The sequence below is a fragment of the Kogia breviceps genome, chromosome 16, assembly GCF_026419965.1.
Source record: "Kogia breviceps isolate mKogBre1 chromosome 16, mKogBre1 haplotype 1, whole genome shotgun sequence".
NCBI classification, from domain to species: domain Eukaryota; kingdom Metazoa; phylum Chordata; class Mammalia; order Artiodactyla; family Physeteridae; genus Kogia; species Kogia breviceps.
Window position 1 is genome coordinate 2,795,915 of NC_081325.1, and position 25,547 is coordinate 2,821,461.

The 25,547-nt window shown below is 38.7% G+C and overlaps 1 protein-coding gene across 5 annotated transcripts in view; it reads right to left on the reverse strand.

Moving 5' to 3' along the window:
- Positions 1-25,547, reverse strand: part of ZDHHC20 (zinc finger DHHC-type palmitoyltransferase 20) — a 73,169-nt gene that overhangs the window by 44,812 nt on the left and 2,810 nt on the right. For 4 of the 5 annotated variants that reach the window (XR_010837173.1, XR_010837172.1, XM_059041485.2 and 1 more), the window contains exon 2: positions 1,842-1,868. Coding sequence is in view for 3 of the 5 variants with exons in the window: in XM_059041485.2 (XP_058897468.1) it covers positions 1,842-1,868 (27 nt within the window). In the remaining 2 variants the exon portion in view is untranslated. Of the gene's footprint in view, positions 1-1,841; positions 1,869-22,831; positions 22,867-25,547 lie in introns of those variants that run through there. The other variant, XM_067016426.1, reaches the window with a different exon arrangement.

Genomic DNA, 25,547 nt, shown 5'->3' on the forward strand with positions numbered 1-25,547 from the left:
ATCTGCATTCTCTATCATTCCAGCTCCCTCCAGGCTAAACCCCATGGCCTAACCAATGGATTCAATAGCATCCCCTCATTTGTTTCTCCTTTGGGAAAACAGGCTGGAGGCTCAGTCTCCTGTTACACCAACACTGAAGCCATTTATCAAGTCTGCAATTTTATCTTCACCTAGCTCATTTCACTTATTTATATTATTGCCTTGCCTCCATATTCAATCAAGTTTGTCAATTCTCATCTACGTATTATTGCATAGCTTGGTTACTTTAACTTCAAACTTCTTAATCACTGAGTTACTTACAACTAAGGCTAGAATACAGAACAATATACTTTAACAGTTTTTAAACATTTAATATTTTTTAGAATATTTCTGCTCTCCGTAAGAACAAAAACACATGGTTTTTGCCTTAAAAAATCTTAACCTTCAGTTAAAGAAAGAAAAGATAAAATAAATCTCTTAGTATATTGCCTGGAATATAGTAAGCACTTAATAGATGTTAGTTATCAAATTATAATATAAATAACAGGAAATATTGTTTTTAAATAAGTTCAAATTAGTGTGATTACTAATAATCCCATATATATGCTATAAACTATTGGTTAGAAGTAATACTTAAAGTAAAAGCTTAACTCATCAAATTAAATCAAAGTTCAAAGAAAAACTGAACCTATAAATCAAAAAGTCTGACTCAAAAATCACCTGTAACTGAATTAGGAAACAAACAAATAAGCAAACAAAAAACTTTACTGAAAGACCCTCTGAAAGACATGGGGAAAACAGCCCCAAGAAATAATGATCCAAGTTAAAAGTTCTTTTATAAGAACTTCAGAAATTCTCTGCTTTCTGTGTCTGCGCTTTCAACACAAAGGAAACAGTTTTGATTTTAAGCAAGAAAAAGAAGCCTACCAAGATTGAGTCTATATTTATTCTGTTACTGAGAAATTAGATCCAAAGTCAACTTGAGATTTGCATGCTTAATGCCTTCTATTTTCAACAATAAGAATATTTATTAATAATTTCTAGGGACTTCCCTTGAGGTCCAGTGGATAGGACTCAGCGCTTCCTCGGCAGGGGGCACGGGTTCGACCCCTGGTCAGGGAACTAAGATCCTGCAAACTACGAAGCCTGGCCAAAAAAACCACCACCACAAAAAAAAAGTTTCTAACTATTCAAATGTTTTAGAAATCCTCTGGATTTTCATATCTCAAATCAAATTTTATTTTTGAAATTTGATCTCAAAGGACTTAAAATTTTCCTTTATCTCAATAAAATTTTGAGTAATGATTTTTCTCTCTAGACACTGTCTCTTTGACTAGTCATTAAAACTTTAATTCCATTTCAAAATGAACTAGTAATACAATTTACAAATTCAGAGTCTGGTTACTTAATTAAATGACTATGAGTAGCAAAGTACTATTTTAAACAAATGCATAAACAAGAGAACCACCAATAAAATTTAGACATCATGAAACAACACCTCCTCCTCAAACTTAGCTAGAACTGATATTAAAAATCTTTGAACCACTACTATAAAGAGTTCTGAAGAATATACAAGGCAAAAATATGTATATAAATAAATACATCAAAGAAGCTTGGGTACTAGATGCCTTACAAAATAACAGCAACTTCAATTTACAAAAATAACACAAATGAGAATATAATGAATGTATAAAAATAAATCTAATAACACATCTTTTAATCACTTAAGCTTTAAGAATATATATCTTCTTTCTGGAAACCAAAACACACACAGTCATCACTAAATAACAAGTATATGGGTTGTAATTAAGATAACTTAAGTAGTCTACTTAACTTGAGAGTAAAAGTTAAAAGTGCCTTACCGTTTTCTCCATTTCCAGAAAGTGTAACTAGAATAGAAGAAAACACAGTGAATATATTTTAAACACTTGTATATAAACTTTATTTCAGGTTGACTATTGACCGTAATATCATTTTCATAAACATAAAATTTAGTTGTAAAAGGTAAACAATAATGCAAATTCAGAATTGCACACTCAAAAACCATGGAAACACTAAAATTCAAATTCTTCTTCACCATAAACTTTGCAATCACATTAAAATTTTTCTTCAGACCCTTGTTAATTTTCAGTGTATCAATATGGTTATAGTTATGTTTTCTCTAGCTCTCTTCTTAATGCCACCTACAGAACGAGAACTCTCCTCTACGGCACTTAATTAAGTAGTCTGTGATGTAACTTACCAAACTTTTTGTAAAAGCTACACACAAAACACATTGTTATTTTTCTACAGAAAAAAAAAAAAAAAGAGGAACTTATCGTGTAATTTTTAGAGCACTTTTCTTCCTAGTTTGAAACCCTGGGAACTGCTCCTTATTGCTGCGCTCTGGATACTCCAATGGCCTCTGGGCCCTGTTGGTTCAACTACCTAAGTCTCTTCACATCCGCCTCCCCCTCCCATTTCTCCCATTGCCTTGTTTTAGGACCTTCTCAAACGCGACAGCTTAAAGCAGCTCTACCCGCAGTTTACCACATCCTCACCACCAGCAAATGGGAAGTCGGAATACCCTTCAACACCCACCAGCCGCGGACAGAAAAGAGCCCACGATCTCCACAGCAGCAAACACTGTAGGCCCTCTGTGACCCACCATCTGTCCACCTCTCCAGGCTCTTGTCATTTGCCCACACTCACCGTCTAATCATCCGGAAAAACACCTATAGTTTCCTAAATACATCAGGCTGTTTCACACACGGTTACTTCCCCTATTCATCCTTCAAGACCCGGGGTATACAACCCCTCCCTGACAAAGCCTCCCTAAGTCCCACTCTAGGCACAGCGGGTCATTCCTTTATTTCAACGCTGCTCAGCCCTCCATCTCTACCACACCACCTCATTTTTGGCAATTACTTGTTGACACGTCTGTCTCACCCGGCTGGACTGCATTAGTGTGGCATCGTGTCCTAGAACAATAACAACCCTATCAGTTACCATTAGTTCCCTCTTACAGACAAATAAACTAAGACTCAAAATAATTAAAGGATGTCCCTGAGGTCACAGAGCAAGTACATGCAGTGTAGATAAGATCTGAACTCAAGGGCTTCCCTGGTGGCGCAGTGGTTAAGAATCCGCCTGCCAATGCAGGGGACATGGGTTCAAGCCCTGGTCTGGGAGGATCCCACATGCCGCGAAGCAACTAAGCCCGTGAGCCACAACTATTGAGCCCTTGCATCACAACTACTGAAGCCCATGCTCCGCAACAAGGGAAGCCACCACAATGAGAAGCCTGCGCACTGCAATGAAGAGTAGCCCCCGCTCGCTGCAACTAGAGAGAGCCCGCGTGCAGCAATGAAGAGCCAACACAGCCAAAAATAAATAAATAAAATTACTTAAAAAAAAAATCTGGGGCTTCCCTGGTGGCGCAGTGGTTGAGAGTCCGCCTGCCGATGCAGGGGACACCGGTTCGTGCCCCGGTCTGGGAAGATCCCACATGCCGCAAAGCGGCTGGGCCCGTGAGCCATGGCCACTGAGCCTGCGCGTCCGGAGCCTGTGCTCCGCAACAGGAGAGGCCACAACGGTGAGAGGCCCTCGTACCAAAAAAAAAAAAATCTGAACTCAGGTCTACTTGGACTTGTATTCTTTCCTTTCCTGGAGTGTGTTTCATTTTATTCAGTATTTTAGTTCCAAAGCCTGGCATACAGCAACAATGCTTAAGAAATGTTTATTAATTCAATATCCATTTTTGACTAAAATCTCTTGATAAAATAGGAGTATCTGGATACTTCCTTAATAAACTAAAATATATCTATCTCAATCCCCAAACCAACATAATTTAATGAGAAAACACAATAGAAGTATTCCCACTAAAGTCAGGAACATAACAAGCAGGTTCATGATCATTACTTTTTTTTTTTTAAACATTGTTTCAGAGAGGCATAGCATTTTTTCCAGCCCATCTCAGGTCATTCAGGTACGGTCTGGGGTAGTTAAACCCTGGGCTGGTCCCCTCTGGCCTCACAAAGCATTTCCCCTTTATGCTAGTATACATTACTAAAAATATAATTTTCATTACGTGCCATGATATGAAATGACTGGGAAGCACTACAGTAGCCACATAATTATAAAAGAGAAATAAATTAATTGTATAGAAATTGAAGACATATGTCTCACTACTTGTAGATTATATGACTACATTCTTTTATAGTCAAAGAAAACCAACTGAAAAACTATTATAAGTAATAGGTGATAGTGTACAAAAACTGATATACAGAAATCAGTAGATTCCCAATATACATGTAATCACTATGTAGAAGTTATAATAAAAGAAAGTTCTGTTTACAAAGCCACCTAATAAAATAATGTTCCTAGGAATAAATGTAAGAATTGAGCAAGATCTATACAAAAAGCAACATTCTGATGTTTCTGAGGGACACTAATTAAAATCTGAACAAGTGGAAAGGCTTATATTCTTAGACAGAAGAGTCATCATTAAAATGACAATTCCCCTGAGGTTATTCTTATAAATTTAGTGTCATCTCAATAAAAATACTTTTATTTTTTAAGCAGTCAGATTCCAAAGTTCATTTGTAGAAAAATAAACTTACATGATGAAGTAGGAAAATTTTGAAAGAGATGAATAATGAAGTAGCACTAGTCAAGTCAAATCCTAGAGCACAGTATTTTTAAAATATTACAAATACCCCAATTATTAAAACAGTTGTATCAGCTCATGAATAAATGTATCACTAGAACAGAACAGAGAGCTCCCAAATGGAACCAAATGCATAAAAGAATGCACTATATGATAGACGTGGGATTTCAAATTAGTGTGGATAGAGCCAATAAATAGCATCAGAATAAATGGGTAGCCATGTTGAAAAAAGATACCAGTGAGATTCACAACACAGGTCAGGATAAATCCCAAATGTATCAAAGATTTAAATGTAAAAAATAAAAACAAAATCATGCATGTACTACATGAAACAAGGGAAATTTTTAAATATATACACTTTTGGAGCAGAGTAGGTATTTCAGAGTATGACACAGAACACAGAAGCCATAGGAAAATACTGATATATTTGACTGCATAAAAGTAAAAATAAACACTTAAAAAATCACTACAAGACAACAAGAAACTAGGAAAAAATATTCACAATTCTTACTATGGACTAAAAACTAATTTCTCTGTTTAAAGAGTACCTACAAATCAATAAGAGTTTTTTTTAAACAACCCACTTTTTCACAGAAAAAGTTATTGAGACAAACGTCTCCAACATAAAGATGGTCAGCCTCATTCATAACAGAAATCCAAAGTAAAACTATACGAAGATACCATTTTTAGCAATCATATGAGTAAAGATCAAAAGCTGACAACACACTGTGCGATCACACGTGTCAGAGCCGAGTTCTCATTTAAACTGCGTCTGGCTAACAGTTTCTGGTCGCTGCCTCTTCCAACTGCCCACTAAGACAGCACGCAACTACAGGAAACGACGAAATTGTTCCGTACCAAAAACAAAGCTAGACAAACCAAGAATGACCAGAACTACTTCGTCAAGAGGGCTTTCCTGACCACAGGAGTGGGGTAAATAAATCACCTTAGCATACATTCCCAACAGCACTATCTAATTCCCTTATCATAACACTCCTGACACTGGTATGTAATTACTAGTTTCTAATCTGTAGTTCCTTCCAGACTTTTCTTGGAGGCAGGGACACGACTGAGTCACCAACGCCTGGCACAGGATGGAGTGGAACCAGCCCTCAGGATCTGTTAGCTGCCCCCCGCCCCCCGCCCCACTACACAGACAAAGGATAGTTAGGAACAATGAACACTGGGCCGTCTGCAGAGCCTCTGGCTTCACAGAGGGATAGTCCATTTTCTGAGGATCCCAATATAGTTTTAAAAATTCTTTTGATGATAAAGCCAGGACTATAAAAAATATTACACATACCAATGGTTACATGTGCCTTGTAAAGATATAATGAATGTTCTTTTTTCAGTCATGTCAGTGACCATGTATAATCTCATTTGCAGATAATATTCATCTAAATTTAAGTTTCTCTGTGAACCTGAGAGCTGGCCACATGCTCTTCTCCACTTAACTGCCCCCTTTTCTCACCTACTCCCCACGAACTGAGACTGAAAAATCCCAGATACTCTCACTTTACCACCATCCTTTGCATCTACTGTGGCCATGTGATAGTTTTGGCTAATGCATACGTCTTTGGAAAAGGAAAAGTTATGGTGGAAAAAACTTTTTCTTCCTTGACAAGTGAGAAGCATGTGAGGAGAAGGCCACATTAACTGCCTTCATCCTGTTTTTGCTTTGCATACTTATAATGTAAGGATGTGCTGACAATCTGTAATTGCCAACGTTCAACCTTGAGGGAAGAACATTTGCTGGACACAGGATTCTGGGTTGATAGTTCTTTTCATTTAACGCTTGAAAAATGCCATGGCACCTCCTTTTGGCCTCCACGGTTTCTGATGAAAAACCTGCTGTTGTTCTAATTTTCCCCCATAGGTAAGGTAAACTTTTGTCACTGTTTTCAAGATTTTATCTGTTTTTAGTTTTCACAAGTTTGGTTATGATGTGTCTTGGCATGGATTTCTTTGTTTATCTTGTTTAGCATTCACTCAGCTTCTAGAACTGCAGGTTTACGTCTTTTGTCACATTTGCAAAAATTTAAGCTATTATTCCTTCAAGTACTTTTTCAGCCACACTCTCATTCTTCTCTCCTTCTGGAACTCTGATGACACATAGTTCAGATTTTTTTTTTTTTAACAGTCTCACAAGTCCCTGACGATGTATTCATTTTTCTTTCTCAGTTTAATTTCTTCTGTTGTTCACAGTGGGTACCTTTTATTCCATCTTTAAGTTCACTGATTCTTTCCTCTGCCCTCTCCATTCTTCTACTGAGCAGACTTTTACGAGTTTTTTAATTTGGCTATCGTATTTTTCAGTTCTAAAATTTCCAGTTCTAAAGAGGGGTCTTCTCTACATCTTTGCCAACCGAAGGTCACACAGACTTTCTCATATGTTCACTTCTATAAGGTTTATAAGTTTTACATTTAGGTCTGTAATAGATTTTAAATGCTAATTAAAAAAATATGGTATGAAGTGAGGATTGAGGTTAATTTTTTTGCCTAGAGATGGACAATAGTTCCAATATCATTAGCCAACAAAACTATACTTTCTCTACTGAGTTACCTTGGATTGTCTCATGAAAATTAATCAGCTATATTTGTAAGGGTTTATTTCTGAAGTCTCTATTCTGCCCCATTGATCTACAGTCCACTCCTACTCTACCATCACCCTGACTTGATTCCAAGCAGCTTTAGAAAATCCTGAAATCAGACAGTATGACTCCTCCAGCTTCTTTTTCATAAGTGTTTTGGCTATTTTAGGTCCTTTGCATATAAATTTTAAGCTCATCTTTGATTAAAGAAAAAAAGCTTGCTGGAATTTTTGGCTGGTATTGTATTGACTCTATAGATCACTGTAGAAAGAACTGATATCTTTATAATACTGTCTTCCATTCCATGATCATAGCGTATCTCTTCACTTTAGGTTTTATCTGATCAATACACAAACCTTGCACATATTTTGTTAGATTTATCCCTTTTATTTAATTTGTTGATGCAATTATAAATTAGCATTTAAAAAATTGAGGTATAGTTGATTTACAATATTTTATGTTTCAGGTGTACAACATAATGATTCACAATTTTGTTTGTTTGTTTGTTTGTTTTTTTTGTGTGTGGTATGCGGGCCTCTCACTGTTGTGGCCTCTCCCGTTGTGGAGCAGAGGCTCCGGACGCGCAGGCTCAGCGGCCATGGCTCACGGGCCCAGCCGCTCTGCGGCATGTGGGATCTTCCTGGACCGGGGCACGAACCCGTGTCCCCTGCATCGGCAGGCGGATTCTCAATCACTGCGCCACCAGGGGAGCCCTGATTCACAATTTTTAAAGACTATACTCCATTTATAGTTACTATAAAACATTGGCTATATTCCCTGTGCTGTACAGTATATCCTTGTAGCTCATTTATTTTATACAGTCATTTGTATCTCTTAATCCTCCATCAGCTGTTACCCTTCCTCCCTTCCCTCTCCCCACTGGTAACCTCTAGCTTGTTCTCCTATATCTGTGAATCCGTTTCTTTTTTGTTATACTGGCTAGTTGTTTTTTTTTTCAGATTCCCCATATAAGGGATAACATATAGTATCTTCCTCTGACTTATTTCACTAAGCATAATATCTTCCAGTTCCATCCATATCATTGCAAATGGAAAATTTTCATTATTTTTCAAGATGAAGTGGTATTTCATTGTAATATATATACCACATCTTCTTTATCCATTCATCTGTTGATGGACACTTAAGCTGCTTCCATATCTTGGCTATTGTAAGTAATACTACTATGAACACTGGGGTGCATGTATCTTTCCAAATTAGTGTTTTCATTTTCTTAGAATATATACCCAAGAGTAGAACTGCTGGATCATATGGTAGTTCTATTTTTAATTTTTGACGACCCTCCATACTGTTTTCCACAGTGTCTGCACCAATTTCCATTCCCACCAACAGTGTACAGGGGGCTCCCTTTTCTCCACATCCTTGCCGACATTTGTCATTTGTGGTCTTTTTGATGACAGACATTCTGACAAGTTTGAGGTGATATCTCACTGTGGTTTTGGTTTGCATTTCTCTAATGATTAGCAATGGTGAGAATCTTTTCATGTGCCTGTTGGCCATCTGTATGTCTTCTTTGGAAAACTGTCTATTCAGGTCTTCTGCCCATTTTATAATCAGGTTTTTTTTTGATGTTGAGTTGTATGAGCTGTTTATATATTTTGGATATTAAGCCCTTATTGGTCATATCATTTGTAAATATTTCCTGCCATGCAGTAGCTTGTCTCTTCATTTTATCGATGGTTTCCATTGCTGTGCAAAAGTTTGTAAGTTTAATTAGTCCCCCTCCTTCCTTTTTTTTGGCCATACCTCGCAGCATGCAGGATCTTGGTTCCCTGACCAGGGATCTAACCTGCGCCCATTGCAGTGGAAGCGCAGTCTTAACCACTGAACCGCCAGGAAAGTCCCCTAATTAGGTCCCATTTGTTTATGTTTGCTTTTATTTTCTTTGCCTTAGGAGATAGATCCAAAAAAATACTGACACAATTTATGTCAAAGAGTGTTCTGCCTATGTTTTCTTCTAGGAGTTTTATGGTTTGAGGTCTTACATTTAGGTCTTTCATCCATTTTGAGTTTATCTTTGTACATGATGCGAGAAAATGTTTTAATTTCATTCTTTCACATGTAGCTGTCCAATTTTTCCAGGACCACTTTTGAAGAGACTGGCTTTTCCCCATTATATATTCTTGCCCCCCTTGTCATAGGTTAATTAACAATACCTGAGTGGGTTTATTTCTGGGCTCTCTATCCTGTTCTGTTGATCTATGTGTCTGTTTTTGTGCCAGTACCATAGTTTTGATTGCCGTAGCTTTGTAGTATAGTCTGAAGTCAGGGAGCATAATTCCTCCAGCTCTGTTCTTTCTCCAGATTGTTTTGGCTATTTGGATTCTTTTGTGTCTCCACACAAATTTTAAACTTATTTGTTCTAGTCCTATGAAAAATGCCCTTGGTATTTTGATAGGGATTGCATTGAATCTGTAGATTGCCTGGGTAGTATGGTCATTTTAACAATATTAATTCTTTCAATCCATGAAAATAATACATCTTTCCATCTGTTTGTGTCATCTTCAATTGCTTTCATCAGTATCTCACAGTTTTCTGGGTACAGATCTTTAGGTTTATTCCTAGGTGGTTTTTTTTTTTGATGTGATGGTAAATACGAGTTTCCTTAATTTCTCTTTCTGTTAGTTTGTTGTTACTATATAGAAAAGCAACAGATTTCTGATATTTGTTTTGTATCCTGCAACTTTACCAAATTCATTGATGAGCTTTAGTAGTTTTTTTGCTGGGGTCTTTAGGATTTTCTATGTATAGTACCATGCAGTCTGAAAACAGTGAGTTTTACTCTTACTTTCCAATTTGAGTGCCTTTTATTTCTTTTTCTTCTCTGACTGCTGTGGCTAGAACTTCCTATACTATGTTTAATAAAAATGGTGAGAGTGGCATTCTTGTCTTGTTCCTGACCTTAGAGGAATGATTTCAGCTTTTCATTGTTGTGTATGATATTAGCTGTGGGATTATCATATATGGCCTTTATTATGTTGAGATATGTTCCCTCTATACCCACTTTCTGGAGAGTTTTTATCATAAATGGATGTTGATTTTTTTTTTTTTTTTTTTGTGGTACGCGGGCTTCTCACTGTTGTGGCCTCTCCCGTCGTGGAGCACAGGCTCCGGACATGCAGGCTCAGTGGCCATGGCTCACGGGCCCAGCCGCTCCATGGCATGTGGGATCTTCCAACAGCGGGGCACGAATCCGTGTTCCCTGCATTGGCAGGTGGATTCTCAACCACTGCGCCACCAGGGAAGCCCTGGATGTTGAATTTTGTCAAAAGCTTTTTCTGCATCTGTTGAGATGATTATATAGTTTTTATTCTTCAATTTGTTAATATCATGTATCACACTGATTGATTTGTGGATACTGATCTATCCTTGCATCACTGGAATAAATCCCACCTGATCATGGTAAATGATCCTTTTAATGCATTGTTGAATTTGACTTGCTAATATTTTGTTGAGGATTTTTGCAAATATGTCCATCAGCAATACTGGCCTGTGATTTTCCTTTTTTTGTGATATCTTTGTCTGGTTTTGGTATCAGGGTGATACTGGCCTCATAGAATGAGTTCAGAAGCACTCCATCCTCTGCAGTTTTTTAGAACAGTTTGAGAAGGACAGGTATTAAGTCTTCTCAAATTTGGTAGAATTCACCTGTGAGGCCATCTGGTCATGGATGTTGTTTGTTGGGGATTTCTTTTATTACTGATTCAATTTCATTACTGGTAATTGGCCTGTTCATATTTTCCATTTCTTCTTGGTTCAGCCTTGGGAGATTGTACACTTCTAGTAATCTGTCTACTTCTTCTAGGTTATCCACTTTATTGGCATATTGCCGTTCGTAATAATCTGCTATGATCTCTTGTATTTCTGTGGTGTCAGTTTTAACTTTGTTTAATTTCTGATTTTATTGATTCAGGCCCTCTCTTTTTTTCTTATGAGTCTGGCTAAAGGTTTATCAATTTAAAAAAATATTTTCAAAGAACCAGCTCTTTGTTTCATTGATCTGTTCTATTTTCTTAAGTCTCTAATTCATTTATTTCTGCTCTGATTTTTTACTTCTTTCTTTCTACTAACTTTGGGTTTTGTTCTTGTTTTTCTCATCCTCTCTCATAAGGTTAAGTTGCTTATTTGGGATTTTTCCTGTTTCCTGAGGTAGGCTTTTATCACTATAAACTTCTCCCTTACAACTGCTGTTGCTGCATCCCATAGATTTTGGATCGCTGTATTCTTGTTTTCATTTGTCTCCATATTTTTTTTTTTATTTCTTCAGTGATCCATTGGTTGTTTCGTAGCATATTTTCTAGCCTCCACTTGTTTGTGTTTTTGAAGTTTTTTTCTTGTAGTTGATTTCTAGTCTCATAGTACTGTGGTCAGATAAGATGCCTGATATTATTTCAATCAATGATACCATTAGTACTGCCAGTAATATGATTACTGGAAGGTTTAAATAACTTGTTGCATATGTGCTCTACGTTCTCTCATAGCTGTACCATATATACTTCATGAGAGCAAATAACCATTACAAATTATATTTTTATCTTCCTTATAACCCTCCTCACTTAGGTCTATAAGAACATACACACATATTTAATGTTCATATCATAGTTTAAGTTGCTGTCTCTGTAGTCATTTGGCTTGTCTAAAGCTCATCCTCATTCTCTAGCAAAGTGGTTTTGCTGTAGATACAATTCAAGTTGTTCTATTTATATGCAGTGATTTGGGGGAGACTCAAAACTAATAAACCGTTACCCTCATCTTCCCAGAATCCCCAAAGACAGTGACTTTTCGAAGAGAGGAGGCCAGATGTCTTGTGAAATGTGCTATATTCTGAACTTGTTTCTTTTTGGTGTCCTTCACTTCTTCATCTACCCCAACCTCCTCCTCCTCCTACCATTCCATTCAAAGTCTAATGGCTTGAGTATAATTTGAGGGAGCAGGGCGAAGAGGACGGACAAGAATACTCATCTGGGTACTGTATAGTATTTAAGGAGACACTCAGGAGACACATTATTTAAGTTTGCCACTATCAGTGATGCTACGTTTGGGCCATTTGGTAAGGTAGTGACCATCAAACGTCTCCTTTGTAAAGGTCCATTTTTCACTTTGACAATCATGAAATCTTTTGTGGAGTAAAACGTTAAGGGTACGTGAATATCTTCTTCCCCTAACGGTTTTAGCATCCACTGATATGCATTGCCTGAATCTATTATTTCGTAGAATGAGAAAATCACCATTAAAAGCCCTCTATTATTTACTTCCATAGTTTTAAGCTGGTCTTCTGTAAAGAGCTTTTTCCCTCACTGGAGATGAACTAGAGTCATTCTAAAAAGGCAGTACAAAAATATAATTATTTCCTTTTAATTACCCATTTTCAGAATAAGATTTTGGTATAATATTTATCTCCAGGACATCCCTGGTGGTGCAGTGGTTCAGGGTCCACCTGCCAATGCAGGGGACACGGGTTCAAGCACTGGTATGGAAAGATCCCACATGCCGCGGAGCAACTAAACCCATGCGCCACAACTACTAAGCCTGTGCTCTAGAGCCTGTGAGCCACAACCACTGAGCCCGTGTGCCACAACTACTGAAGCCTGTGCCTACAGCCCATGTTCTGCAACAAGAGAAGCCACCGCAATGAGAAGCCCACGCTCTGCAACGAAGAGTAGCCCCAGCTCGTCGCAACTAGAGAAAGCCTGCGCGCAGCAACGAGGACCCAACGCAGCCAAAAATAAATAAATGAATAAATTGATTAATTAATTTAAAAAATTCACCTCCATTGTTAGCAAATAAATTTAGTTTTTGTCTTCTGGAATATCAATACAGAAACGTCTGGATTTTGTTTACTCGATGTGTCATCAAGTACACTTGTTATTTTTACGTTCGAACTGTCTCACTTGGCTAATGCCGCGTCCAGCTGTGACTCCTGTAGCGTCCTGAGCATCCCATTAGTCTCTGAGCACTCCCTTGCACAGAACCAGATGTCCCAGGCTCATTTTATATTTTCCTCCCCTGGACCTGACACTAGCCACTTCTTCAAGGGTCACTGGTTCCTTGTAATGATATTTAGAAACAAAGCTTTGAATTCTCACGGTGCTCCCAGCTACTGGAGTTTCACTGCTTTTAGGCCCTTTGGTTTACAAAAGTATTATACATTGATATTTATATTCACACTGATATTTCCAATTCAAATAGAACATGACAGAGTTTTTTCCCTAATTTCTTGGCATTATATTTACTTTCACAATGAAAATCTTAGTTCCTAAGTAATTTACTTATTTATTCAGTTTAAACTAAAACATACATAAAACAGTTTAAAAACTACATACTAGTTTAAGATTTCTTTGCAGTTTTTTTGTTTTATTCTGTTTTGGCTTTAAACTACATCCAACTAAGGAGTCCTGTGTTACTTTCAAAACTCACTTGAAATAATTCTTTCCTCTGTGTAGTTATAGTACCAACTTCATAAAATTAAGTTTGTTTCATCATTTCAAATTTTACAGTTTGCTTTTACCCCTCTTTGTTTTATTTTTATTTTGGATATGTAACAAATAAAAATGTTTAAAAGTTAAAACTATGTAAAAAGGTACTCAGAAAGGCCTGGCTTTCATTCCTCACACCCTCACCCCAGATAATCATTTTTATTAGTGTTTGTTTTATCCTTCCACTATTTCTTTTAGCAAAATAAGCAAGTAGGTATGTATTTCTAATTTCTTCCTTTATATATCTTGGTCTACACCTTGCTTTTTTCACGTATACCCTAGAAATCACTACACAGAGACAACCATTGTTTCCCTTTTAAAGCACTGCATGGTATTCCACCGTGTGGGTGTCCCAGTTATACAACCAGGCCTCTATTGATAGCCATCTGGGTTGTCTCCAATCTTCTGCTGTTACAAACAGTGCAGCAATGAATAACCCTATCCATGTGTTGTTTACTTGTGCAAGTTTATCTTCAATGTAGATTTCTAGCAATGGGATTACTGGACTGAAAGTAAATCTGTCTGCTTTCCCCAAACTCAATTATAGGGGTTGTACCATTTTGATACCCCTACAAGCAATGCATGAGGCTGCGTATTTCTCTACAATAAAATATTTTCAGACTTCTGATAATACAGGGTAATTTTACTTTGCATTAAATAAATTAGGGTAAGAATCTTCTCATATGTTTATAAGCCATTTTTGTTTTTTTACCCTATGAACTGTCTACATCACATCCTTTTTTTTTTTTTCTCTGTACGCGGGCCTCTCACTGCTGTGGCCTCTCCCGTCGCAGAGCACAGGCTCCGGACGCGCAGGCTCGGCGGCCATGGGCCACGGGCCCAGCCGCTCCACAGCACGTGGGATCCTCCCGGATCGGGGCACAAACCCGTGTCCCCTGCATCGGCAGGCGGACTCTCAACCACTGCGCCACCAGGGAAGCCCCATTTTTTTTTTTTTTAATCAGGCTTTCCTCACTCCCTGGTTGTAAGATCGTCCAGCTGTGTTTTCTCCTAGTGGTGGAAGGTTCTTATTTTTTATATTCAGATTTGGTCCATTTTGAAATGGCAGATTCCAGGGGTAGGAAAAGTATCAGATAAGCCAAAAAAAAATCTCCTGGCACCTGAAGATAAGGAAGATAAGGAAGAAAAATGATGGTGACATGTCAAAAGGACACAAACCAAACTGAAAGGGTTCCTACTGGCTAAATCTGGGACAATTTGAGCAACAAAATAAACGATACAGGGATTTCCCTGGTGGCGCAGTGGTTAAGAATCGGCCTGCCAATGCAGGGGACACGGGTTCGAACCCTGGTCTGGGAAGATCCCAAATGCCGCGGAGCAACTAAGCCCGTGCACCACAACTACTGAGCCTGTGCTCTAGAGCCCGCAAGCCACAGCTACTGAGCCCATGTGCCACAACTACTGAGCCTGCGCTCTAGAGCCCGTGAGCCACAACTACTGAAGCCCGCACACCTAGAGCCCGTGCTCCTCAACAAGAGAAGCCACCTCAATGAGAAGCCCGCACACTGCAATGAAGAGTAGCCCCTGCTCGCTGTAACTAGAGAAAGCCCGCATGCAGCTACAAAGACCCAATGCAGCCAAACATAAATAAATAAATAAATAAATAATAAATTTATTAAAAATAAATATGTTATAACCCATAAAATAAGAATCCATGAGAGCACGACGATGTAAATGAATGAATAAATAAATAAATGGAGAGGAGGGAAAGCTCTTCCTTTCAGTTTAATTCTAATTATTAAATGTAGAAGAGGAGCTTCCCTGGTGGCGCAGTGGTTGAGAGTCTGCCTGCCAATGCGGGGGACGAGGGTTCGTGCCCCGGTCCGGGAAGATCCCACGTGCCGTGGAGCGGCTGGGCCCGTGAGCCATGGCCGCTGGGCGTGTGCGTCCAGAGCCTGTGCCCCGCAATGGGAGAGGCCACGGCAGTGAGAGGTCCGCGTACCGCAAAAAAAAAGTAGAAGAAATCATAGAATTTTAAAAAAATCACCATTTGGCAACCAGCACAGTAATTGTTTCAAGCAAGAGTCCTCAACAGATGCTAAAAAAGAGTAAGTGCAAGTAATCATGAACAGATTTTCCCACAAAGATACTTGTCTCAGGTTGGGTTCTCTGGAATCAGGTGCTGAGACAGTGTGGGGTGCAAGATACTCACTAGGGATCAACACATGTGAAAGGAAGTGGGGGAAGCAGAATTGGGCAGAGGTAGACATCTCACTATAGTGCAGGCCTATCCAAGCTTTGGCCACAGGCAGGGAGCTCTGAAGAAGTCCACCCCTTCTCACGCAGCACTGGAGGCCACCGCCCAGGAAGGGTGTGACCTTGGGTGAGCTGAGTCACACTGAACAGGCTGAGAGCTGACTGCTGGAAGCTGTCTGCTGACTGCACGGGCCACAACTGGGCAAGTCCTTCCTCAAAGAGGGATATGTGCGGGTTGTCTGGGTATGCCAGAATACTTATTAATTACAAGGAAAACTACCTTTACAGAATAGAGAAGCTTGGCAGATACCAGCTTACGTGGTGACCAAAGTAAACAGTTCCCAAGACAGTACAATCAATGACACAGCATTACTTTTGTGGTATTCATGCTATAAAATGTATGCATGAGGAAACATCAGACATATCTAATTTGAGGGACATTCTACACAAGAAGCCTGTACTCTTCAAAAATGTCACGGCCATGAAACACAAAACAAGACTGAGGAGCTCTTCCAGATCAAAGGACACTAGAGAGACCTGACAGCTAACTGCAATGTGTGAGCCTGGCCTGGCCTGTGGAGCAGAACAACGGTTTAGTGGGACAACTGGAGAAGCCCCAGTAAGGCTTACAGATTAGAGAGCAGCATTTTATCATGCTAATTTCCTGATCTTGATATCTGTACTCTGATTACATAAGAGAATGTTCTCTGCTAGAGACTGAATGTTTGTGTTCCCCCCAAATTCATGTTAAATCCTAAGGCCCAGTGTGATAGTATTTGAAGGTGGGGCCTTTGGGAAGTGATTACATCATGAGAGTAAGGCTCTCATGAATGGGATTAGTGCCCTAGTAAGAAAGAGATCCCTCACTCCTTCCATCAGGTGACAATACAGTGACAAGATGGCCATCTATGAACCAAGAAGTGAGCCCTCACCAGACCCCTGCTGGCACCTTGATCTTAGACTTCCAGTCTCCCTAAGTGAGAAATAAATTTCTACTGTTTATAAGCCTCCACCGTAAGTCTATGGCATTCTGTTAAAGAACCTGAACAGACTAAGACACTCTTGTTTTTAGAACAAACACTGACGTATTTACAGGTAAAGGGACATAAGGTCTGCAACTTACTCTCAAATATTTCAGAGACAGAATGAATAAATGATAAAGCATGTACCAAATGATAACCTTTAGGGAATCTGGGTGAAGGATATATGAAAATTCTTTGTACTACTTTTCACAAGTCTAAAATTATTTTAAAATAAAAAGTGTAAAATATAAGAAAGAAAATATTTTATCCATTTGTAGTTTATGTTGGAATACAGTGTGAGATATGGACCCAATTTTATCTCTTATCAAATATCTATCCAGTTGTCCCACCTTCTCCTCTGTGACTTGAGGTGCTACTTTATTCTAAATTTCTATATTTACTGTCTATTTCTGGACATTCTATTCTATTCCATTGGCCAATATGTCTGTCCACACATCATACCATACAATTGGTACACAATTTTTATAACAGATTTTATTTTTTAGAGCAGTTTTAGGATCATAGCAAAACTGAACAAAAAGTAGAGAGCATTCTTATTTACACCCCCTGCTTTCAGTTTTAATTATAGAGATTTGTGGTTTAAAATCAGGTGGGGTTCTGCACTCTTTATCATTCTTTCAGAGATTTCTTGGTTGCTCTTTCTTGTTTATTTTTCCATGTGACCTTTAGGATCAACTTGTCTAGTGCCAGAAGAAACAAAACAAAACAAAAAACCATTTACTGGGACTGGATTTATGCATTAACTTGGGGAGAACTGAAGTCTTCGTAATGCTGAGTTTTTCTATTCATGCACATGAAATACGTAATGTCTTTCCATTTGTTCAAGTCTACTTCTATGTTTTTCAGAAATGTTTTCCCCCTATAGACCTGGCATTTTTCTTGAGTTTATTAAGTATTTTATCTTTTTGATGTTATTGGAAATGGAGACTTGACTTCTACCATATTTTCAATTATTCATTATTTTCTTTATTGTGTACATATAGAAAGTATTGGGTTTTGTTTGCTAACTCTACATCCTGCCATTTTACTCAATTCCTTTTGTTTAGGTGTTCTGTTGTTATTGACTCTCTTGGCTTTTCAACATATACTATCACATCATCTGCATGTAGAAATAGCTTTCCCTCTTCCTTTCCAATGTCTTATGCTTCTAATTATTCTCTCTTGATTGAATGTGGTAAGTGGTTTTGTCAATACAATGTTATTCAATACATAGCAATGGACATAGTGATACGTATTTACTTCTGGTTTTAGTGGAAATTAAGTATTTGGTGTGTGTGCAATTTTGTCTGAAAGGTGTCCGTTTACTCGTATTTTATTATGCTTTTAATTGGGTATGGATGTTGGATTTTTCAAATATCTTTTTGGCATCTATAGAAATAATGATTTTTCTTCCTAAATGCATTAATATGATGAATTAAGTAACAAAAGTAGAAGGAATTAGTTATTACCCTTTACATCCACTGCTAACACCACTTCCTTCAGAGGCACAAGTCCCTTCAGTTCTGATCGCTTACCACCCCCAACACCACTAATGGAGATTTGTTCCCGAAGGTCAACAACTGTCTAAGTCTAAAAGGATTTAAATAGATGTTTCATGAAAAAAGAATTCTATGGCAAAAAAGAATTTAGAAAAATACTGGATTAAACAAAGTTACATACTTAGTTACAGCAGGGCTTCTTAAAATGTGTAATGTGCAAATGAGCACTGTGAAAATACCGATAGAGACTACTATGTAAAGTCCAAATGAATCTGACAATGTGCATTTATACATTTTTGAATTCACAGTGTCAAGTACAGTACCTGGAACACTGTAAACGTTCCAGGTTTGTTACATTACTAAAATAACATAGAGATTTTTTTTCCTTAAACAAAATTCACATTTTATTTAGGTTGAAATAAACATAGAGATGTTTTTAAGGTCAGGAGAGTATCTATTTTTGAAACTGTGGGTTATCTACTACGTGAATACATTCCAATTCTCCCTCTTGTACTAGGACGGGAAGTGGCAGAAACACAATTAACTCACTCATTCAATGAATCTACTGAGTACATGTTACACAGCACGTGTTTCAGGTTCTGGAAATAAAGCAGTGAACACACTTACCAGGAGAGAAACACAAACAAGTACATGTCAAGAATTAGTAAGTGCTGTGGGGAAGCACAAAGCCGGGTAAGGAGAAAGTGAAAGAGGAAGTACTGATTTTACACAGTCAGGAAAGCCTCTCTGATGGGGGAATACGTCAACAGAAACCGAGATGAAGTGAGAGAGCTAGGCTTGCGGAAATCCGGGAGGAAAGCGTTCCAGGCAGAAGCAAGAGTAAGTACAAAGGTTCCCAGGTGGGACCAAGCAAGGCCTGAGAGACGCAAGGAGGGCTGGCTGGCTGAAGCAGAAGGAGTGAAGGAAGAGGTGAGTCAGAAGCAGGGGCGGGCCGAGGCACTAAGGGCCTCACAGGCTACGGCAAGAGCTCTGGATTTCGTTAAGAGCGAAGGAGGAAGCCACGGGAGCACGCAGAGGACTGAGGACCTTGACCTGGGCTTCAGAAGATCCACTCTGGCTCTGTGGAGGGCGGGGGAAGAGCGGACTGTTAGGAGGCCGGGGCACATGCGTACGTGACGTGCGCCCCAGCCACGACGCCACACCTCCTTCCTTAATGCTCACACCAGTGACACACACTGGTAACATTTTGGTGTACTGGCATTATTTCCTTCAGGTGCTGATGATATCCTTTCCATGCAATTAGTTGAAAAGGCTTCCCTGAAGACTTCACATTTAATAAGCTCATGCTTGTTCAATTAGTATGTTAATAATAACTGTTCCTCCTACGATTCCAATGGGGTGGGCCAAAGTTCACGGTAGTGAGTATAACGCAGCACCGGGAAGAGGGAAAGAACACAGAGAATAGAAATGTTTTAAAAACAATTTAAAAAAATCTTTATCATCAAGACTTATGGATCTCTGTCTTAGAGAAATCTATTCTTCATAAAACCATAATCCCCCTTCTTTGTGACTACTGCAGTTATATTTAAGGGTAGGTGCCCATCTGCCCAAGAAGAAGTGCTGCATCTTTCAGCAGTCGGTCAAGCTGTGTAGCTTATCTGCTCCCAGCAATAGTCGCAGGCACTAATCTCCTTACAGCCCCACAGGATGATGGTGCGGCGGGCTCCCCCCTTTGACAACAGGTCTCCCACATGCACACTACTGACACTGCCACAAGCTCATAGCAAAACAGGAACCCACTTTGACAATACGATCTTCAAATGCAGCCGGGTTTTTAAAAGGTGCGAGACTGTGCTCCTTCACTCACTCAAGACCGTGTGTGGGCATGGGGGGAACGCAGCTCTAAGAACTAAAAAACAAAAACACTTCCTACCGAAAAAGGGCAGGCAAGAAAAAGCATGCTCGCGGCATTTACATTTCTCCCCACCCCCAGTAACAGTTGAAAGCCTACCCTGCTAAGAACGTTACACGATTCCGTAAGACAGGCATTACCCCGTTTTATACCATAGGGACAAATTCAGAGAGGCTAAATAAGTTATTAAGATCACTCAACAAGTAAAAGGGTACAGCAAGGAGGCCAGTGTGGCAGCTGCAGAACAACTAGAAGAGTGGAAAGGAAATCACGTCAGAGAAGGAATGAGGGGAGGAGGCCATGGTAAGGACGTGAGGAGCTCCACTGAACAAGAGGGGAGGCCAGCCGAGGTTTTCGTTAGAGGAGTGACAAATCCGGTATTAGTTTCAAAGGGATCATTCTGGCTGCTTTGTGAAAGACAGGGTACAGGTGGGAAGATCGGGGTGAAATGAGGAGGAAGAGACAAGACATAAGGGTGCTACAATAATACAAGTGATAATGTGGCGTAACAAACCACCTCAAACTCAGTGACTTCATTATGGCCTTTTCTCTGGCCGCACAGCACAGCACAGCACGCAGGATCGTAGCTCCCCCACCAGGGGCTGAACCCATACCCCCTGCGGTAGAAGTGTGGGGTCTTAACCACTGGGCCACCAGGGGAATCCCCCAACCTTAGTGACTTTAAACAACCACCATTTATTGTTTCCTACAGCCGTGTGGATCAGCAGGTCAGGCTGTGATCAGCTGGGCTGTTTTGCTACCAGCTGCGGTCAACAGGCAGCTAGACTGGGGCAGGAGCTCATCCACACATCAGGCACTCTGGTGCTTAACTCACCTTGCCTTGGCCTCTCTCTCCATATGGTCTAGCCTGAACGGCGACCAGAACGTTCCAGAAGAGTTAACATGAAAGAGGCATACGCTGTTTTGAACCTAGGCTCCAGATCCCACACATCACTCCCACCACGTTCTATTAGTCAAAACAAGTACAAGGCCAGCCCAGATTCACTGGGTGGGTAAACAGACTCCACCTCTTGGGAGGAAGTACAAATTATTGTGGCCATGTTTTTCAATCTACTACACACGACAGAGATCACGGTGGCTTGAAGAAATATAGCTGCAATGGCGGTGGTGAGAAGCAACTGGATTTGGGTACACATTAAATGACAGGATTTGCTGATTGATGGGATGTTAAATGACTTTTCAACCAGGGAACTGAAAGGATGAAACTGCCATTTACTGAGCTAGGATAGGAGGAGCAGTTCAGCAGAGAGAAAATAAACTCAAAAGAGTTTTGTTTTGGACAATAAGTCTGAGATGCCTCTAAGATATATGAGCAGAGATGTAAAGTAAACAGACACTAGAGGCTGGAGTTTAGCATGCGACGTCTTCTTTGCCACAAAGTGTAAGTGACCAGCAGAGAAAAAAAGTTTTATCTATGTGACTAGGGCATAATGTTGTTCTTCCAAATAGTCTAACCTGTTTCTAAGGTGTCCAGCACCTCTTCCATAGTCCTTGACTTATAAGAAACCAGTAAAGGCCTAAAGAAGGTTCAGTTTATATGGAAGAAAATATAAAAGCTCTTTTTGTTTGTTTGGGCTTGGGTTTTTTGGGGTATTATCTATAGACTTCTCTCAGACCAGTCTGCTTTCTAGTATCAACAGAAAATGCTACCAGGACAGATTAAATCACTAGCAGTCATAAGGAAAAAAAAATTGTTCTTCAGAAAAAGAAAAGAAGGCGGCCAGGATAATGAAGAATGCAAATAATGAAGTTTGCAGAACACTATAGCTTTCTTTTTTTTTTTTAACAATAGCTTTCAAAAGGCAAGTTATATAGAAAAGTATTACACTCCAGCTCTAAAAACAGAAATGAAATAACAAAATTAAAACGTTTTAAAAAATACTCTAATTCATGTCATTCCTATGTCCTCTATTGAGGATGAGATTTAGGGAGCCAGATTTTTTCAAAACAGTATCATCATAATTTCAAAGAATCATTGTTTCAAAATCCAAAACAGAGACTGCAGAACCAATAAACGATATCATGTAGCCTTTAACCCCAAAGAATGTTGAAATATATGTTGGTAATTCTAATTGAATTGTTATTGTGGATGTTTGTTCAACATATTCAAAAATGATTCAAGTGAGTTTATAGGAGTATGATTCCATTTGATTCAACACATATTTATTGAAAGTCTACTAGTAACTAGATTCTCTAGTGGATACAAAGATGAACAGGACCCATCCATACTATAAATCTTAAAAGCAGGCTTTTTAAAATACTTAAACGTAATAAAGTGTATGGTTTTTATTTATATTCTAATTCAATGCACAAGTGATCTGTGGAGGCTTACTAGAAATATATTCTTAAATAAAACTGCATTTTAGAAACAGAAAAATACACATTAGAATGTGAAGTAGAGAATAAAGGGAGAAATACTGATATATGCTACAATACAGATGAACCTCAAAAACAAGTGAAAGACACCAGGCACAAAAGACCACTTACTGTTTGACTTCATTTGTATGAGCTGTCCAGAAAAGGCGTGCAGAGACAGCGCGTTGATTAGCGCTGCCTGCGACTGGGGATGGGAACAGGAATTACCCACAAATGGTCACAAGGGATCTGACTGGGGGGATAAAAAATGTTCTAAAAATGGATGGTCCTAATGACTGCATAACTTGGCTAGGTTTTCTAAAAATCACTACAGATGAATAAATTTTATGGTATGTAAATTATCTCGATAAAGTTGCTTTTTGAAAAAAAAGGGCAAAATAAAAACTTTTACAGACATACACAAGCAGAAATAATTTATCACCAACTGACCTGCATTACAATAAATGTTAAATAAAGCCCTCAGGCAGAAGAAAATGACACCAGTTGGAAATACGGATTTATAAAAAAGAATGAAGAAAAATGAAGAAATGATAACAACATAGGTAAACATATAAGATTTGTTTACTTATTTAAATATTGTTAAAAGATAATAAACTGTCTAAACAAAATAATAGCAATATAGTGTTAGTTTCATAGCATATAAAATGCTGACAACAACAGCATAAAGGTTATGAGGGAAGAAATGGAACAATGGTTTTATAGGGTACTGTATGTGAACTGGTATATCAATGGAAGATAGATTATGATAAATTAAATATGTATGCTATAAACCTTAAAGCAACCACTAAAAGAATAGAGTTACAGCTAACAAGCTAACAAAGGAGAGAAAACAGAATCATACAAAATAATTTAAAATCTTTTGAAAATGGATTAATTCAAAAGAAGGCAGGACGAGGAGGAAAAGGGAAAAAAGGACAGGACAGATTTTTTAAAAAGCAAATGATAAGACTTAAAGTTACCCACATCAACAATCACGTTAAATGCAAACGGTCAAAACAGGTCAATTAAAAGGCAGAGATGGTACAGCACGGTGACTCTCGATGTATTTGAGAGTTGCTACGAGAGTAAATTTTAAAAGTTTGCATCACAAGGAAAGAACTTTGTAACTATGTGTGGTGATGGATGCTAACTTATCTTGGGTGATCACTTTGCAGTACATACATATATTGACTCATTATGCTGGACACCTGAAATGAATGTTACATGTAAATTAAAGCTCAATTTAAAAAAAGAGGGCTTCTCTGGTGGCGCAGTGGTTGAGAGTCCGCCTGCCGATGCGGGGGACGCGGGTTCGTGCTCCGGTCCGGGAAGATCCCACGTGCCGCGGAGCGGCTGGGCCCGTGAGCCACGGCCGCTGAGCCTGCGCGTCCGGAGCCTGTGCTCCGCACCGGGAGAGGCCACAACAGTGAGAGGCCCTAGTACCGCAAAAAAAAAAAAAAAAAAAAAAAAAAGAAAGGGCAGATATTTTCAGACTGGATTAAAAAAGCAAGACCCAACTATATGCTGCTTACAAGAAATGTATTTTAAATATAAAGATTAAACAGGTGAAAGTAAAATGACATACCATGCTAATACTAATCAAAAGAAAGATTAGTGGACATGTTAATATCTGCCAAAGTAGATTTCAGAGCAAACAATATCACCAGGGATAAGAAAGTCACTTCATAATGATAAAGGGTCAATTCATGAAGAGGACACAACAATCCTAAACATTTTATGTACCTAATTACAGAGCTGCAAAATACATGAAGCAAAAGCTGAGAGATCTACTAGGAGAAAGAGACAAATCCAATTATTGTTATACTTCTCTAAGTAATTAATTGATAAAACAAATAGAAAATCAGCAAGAACACAGAAGATTCGAACGCTATCAACCAACCTGCCTTAACTGACATTTATGGAGCATTATGACGTAACAGAATACCCAACAACTAACAACAAAATACACCGCTGAATACAGAATACATTTTTCTCAAATGCACATGGAAGGCTTCAAAGACAGACCACATTCTGGGCCATAAAACAAGCCTGAATACATTTTAAAGGACAAGTCATAAAGGTATGTTCTCTGACCACACGGAATTACATTTGAAATCAGTAACAAAAAGAGATCTGAAAAATCCCCTAGTAACTGCAAACTAAATAGCATACTTATAAAATAACCTATGGGTCAAAGGTGAAATGAAAAATGAAATTAGAAAATAATTTTAATTGAATTTAAATGAAAATACAATACATCAACATTCATGGGATGTGAATAAAGCAGTATTTGGGGTAGATATATAGGAGGAAACACTTAAAAAAGGGCTCAAATCAATCAGTTCAATTTGCATATTGAGAAACTAGAAAAAGAGCAAGTTAATCCCAAAGTAAAAGAGAAAGGGAAATAATATCAGACAAGAAATCAGTGAAATAGAAAACAGAAAAACAAGAGAAAAATAAGTGAAATCAAAAGCTGGTTCCTTTTTAAATCAATAAAATACATTGGAGTCAACTGTGTCAAGACAGTGTGCTCAATGTTGATGTTTAAGCTATTTATCTTGTCTCTTTCTAAATCTGAAAAAACTATGCAGGAGACATAGGAATTATTAGATACACAGATTCAGAGGTTACCGTTCTATCCTATCCTACTATATATAAAATAGATAATCAACGAGGACCTACTGTATAGCACAGGGAACTCTATTCAGTATCTTTTTTTTCTTTTTTTTTTTTTTTTTTTTTGCGGTACGCGGGCCTCTCACTGTTGTGGCCTCTCCCGTTGCGGAGCACAGGCTCCGGACGCGCAGGCTCAGCGGCCACGGCTCACGGGCCCGGCCGCTCCACG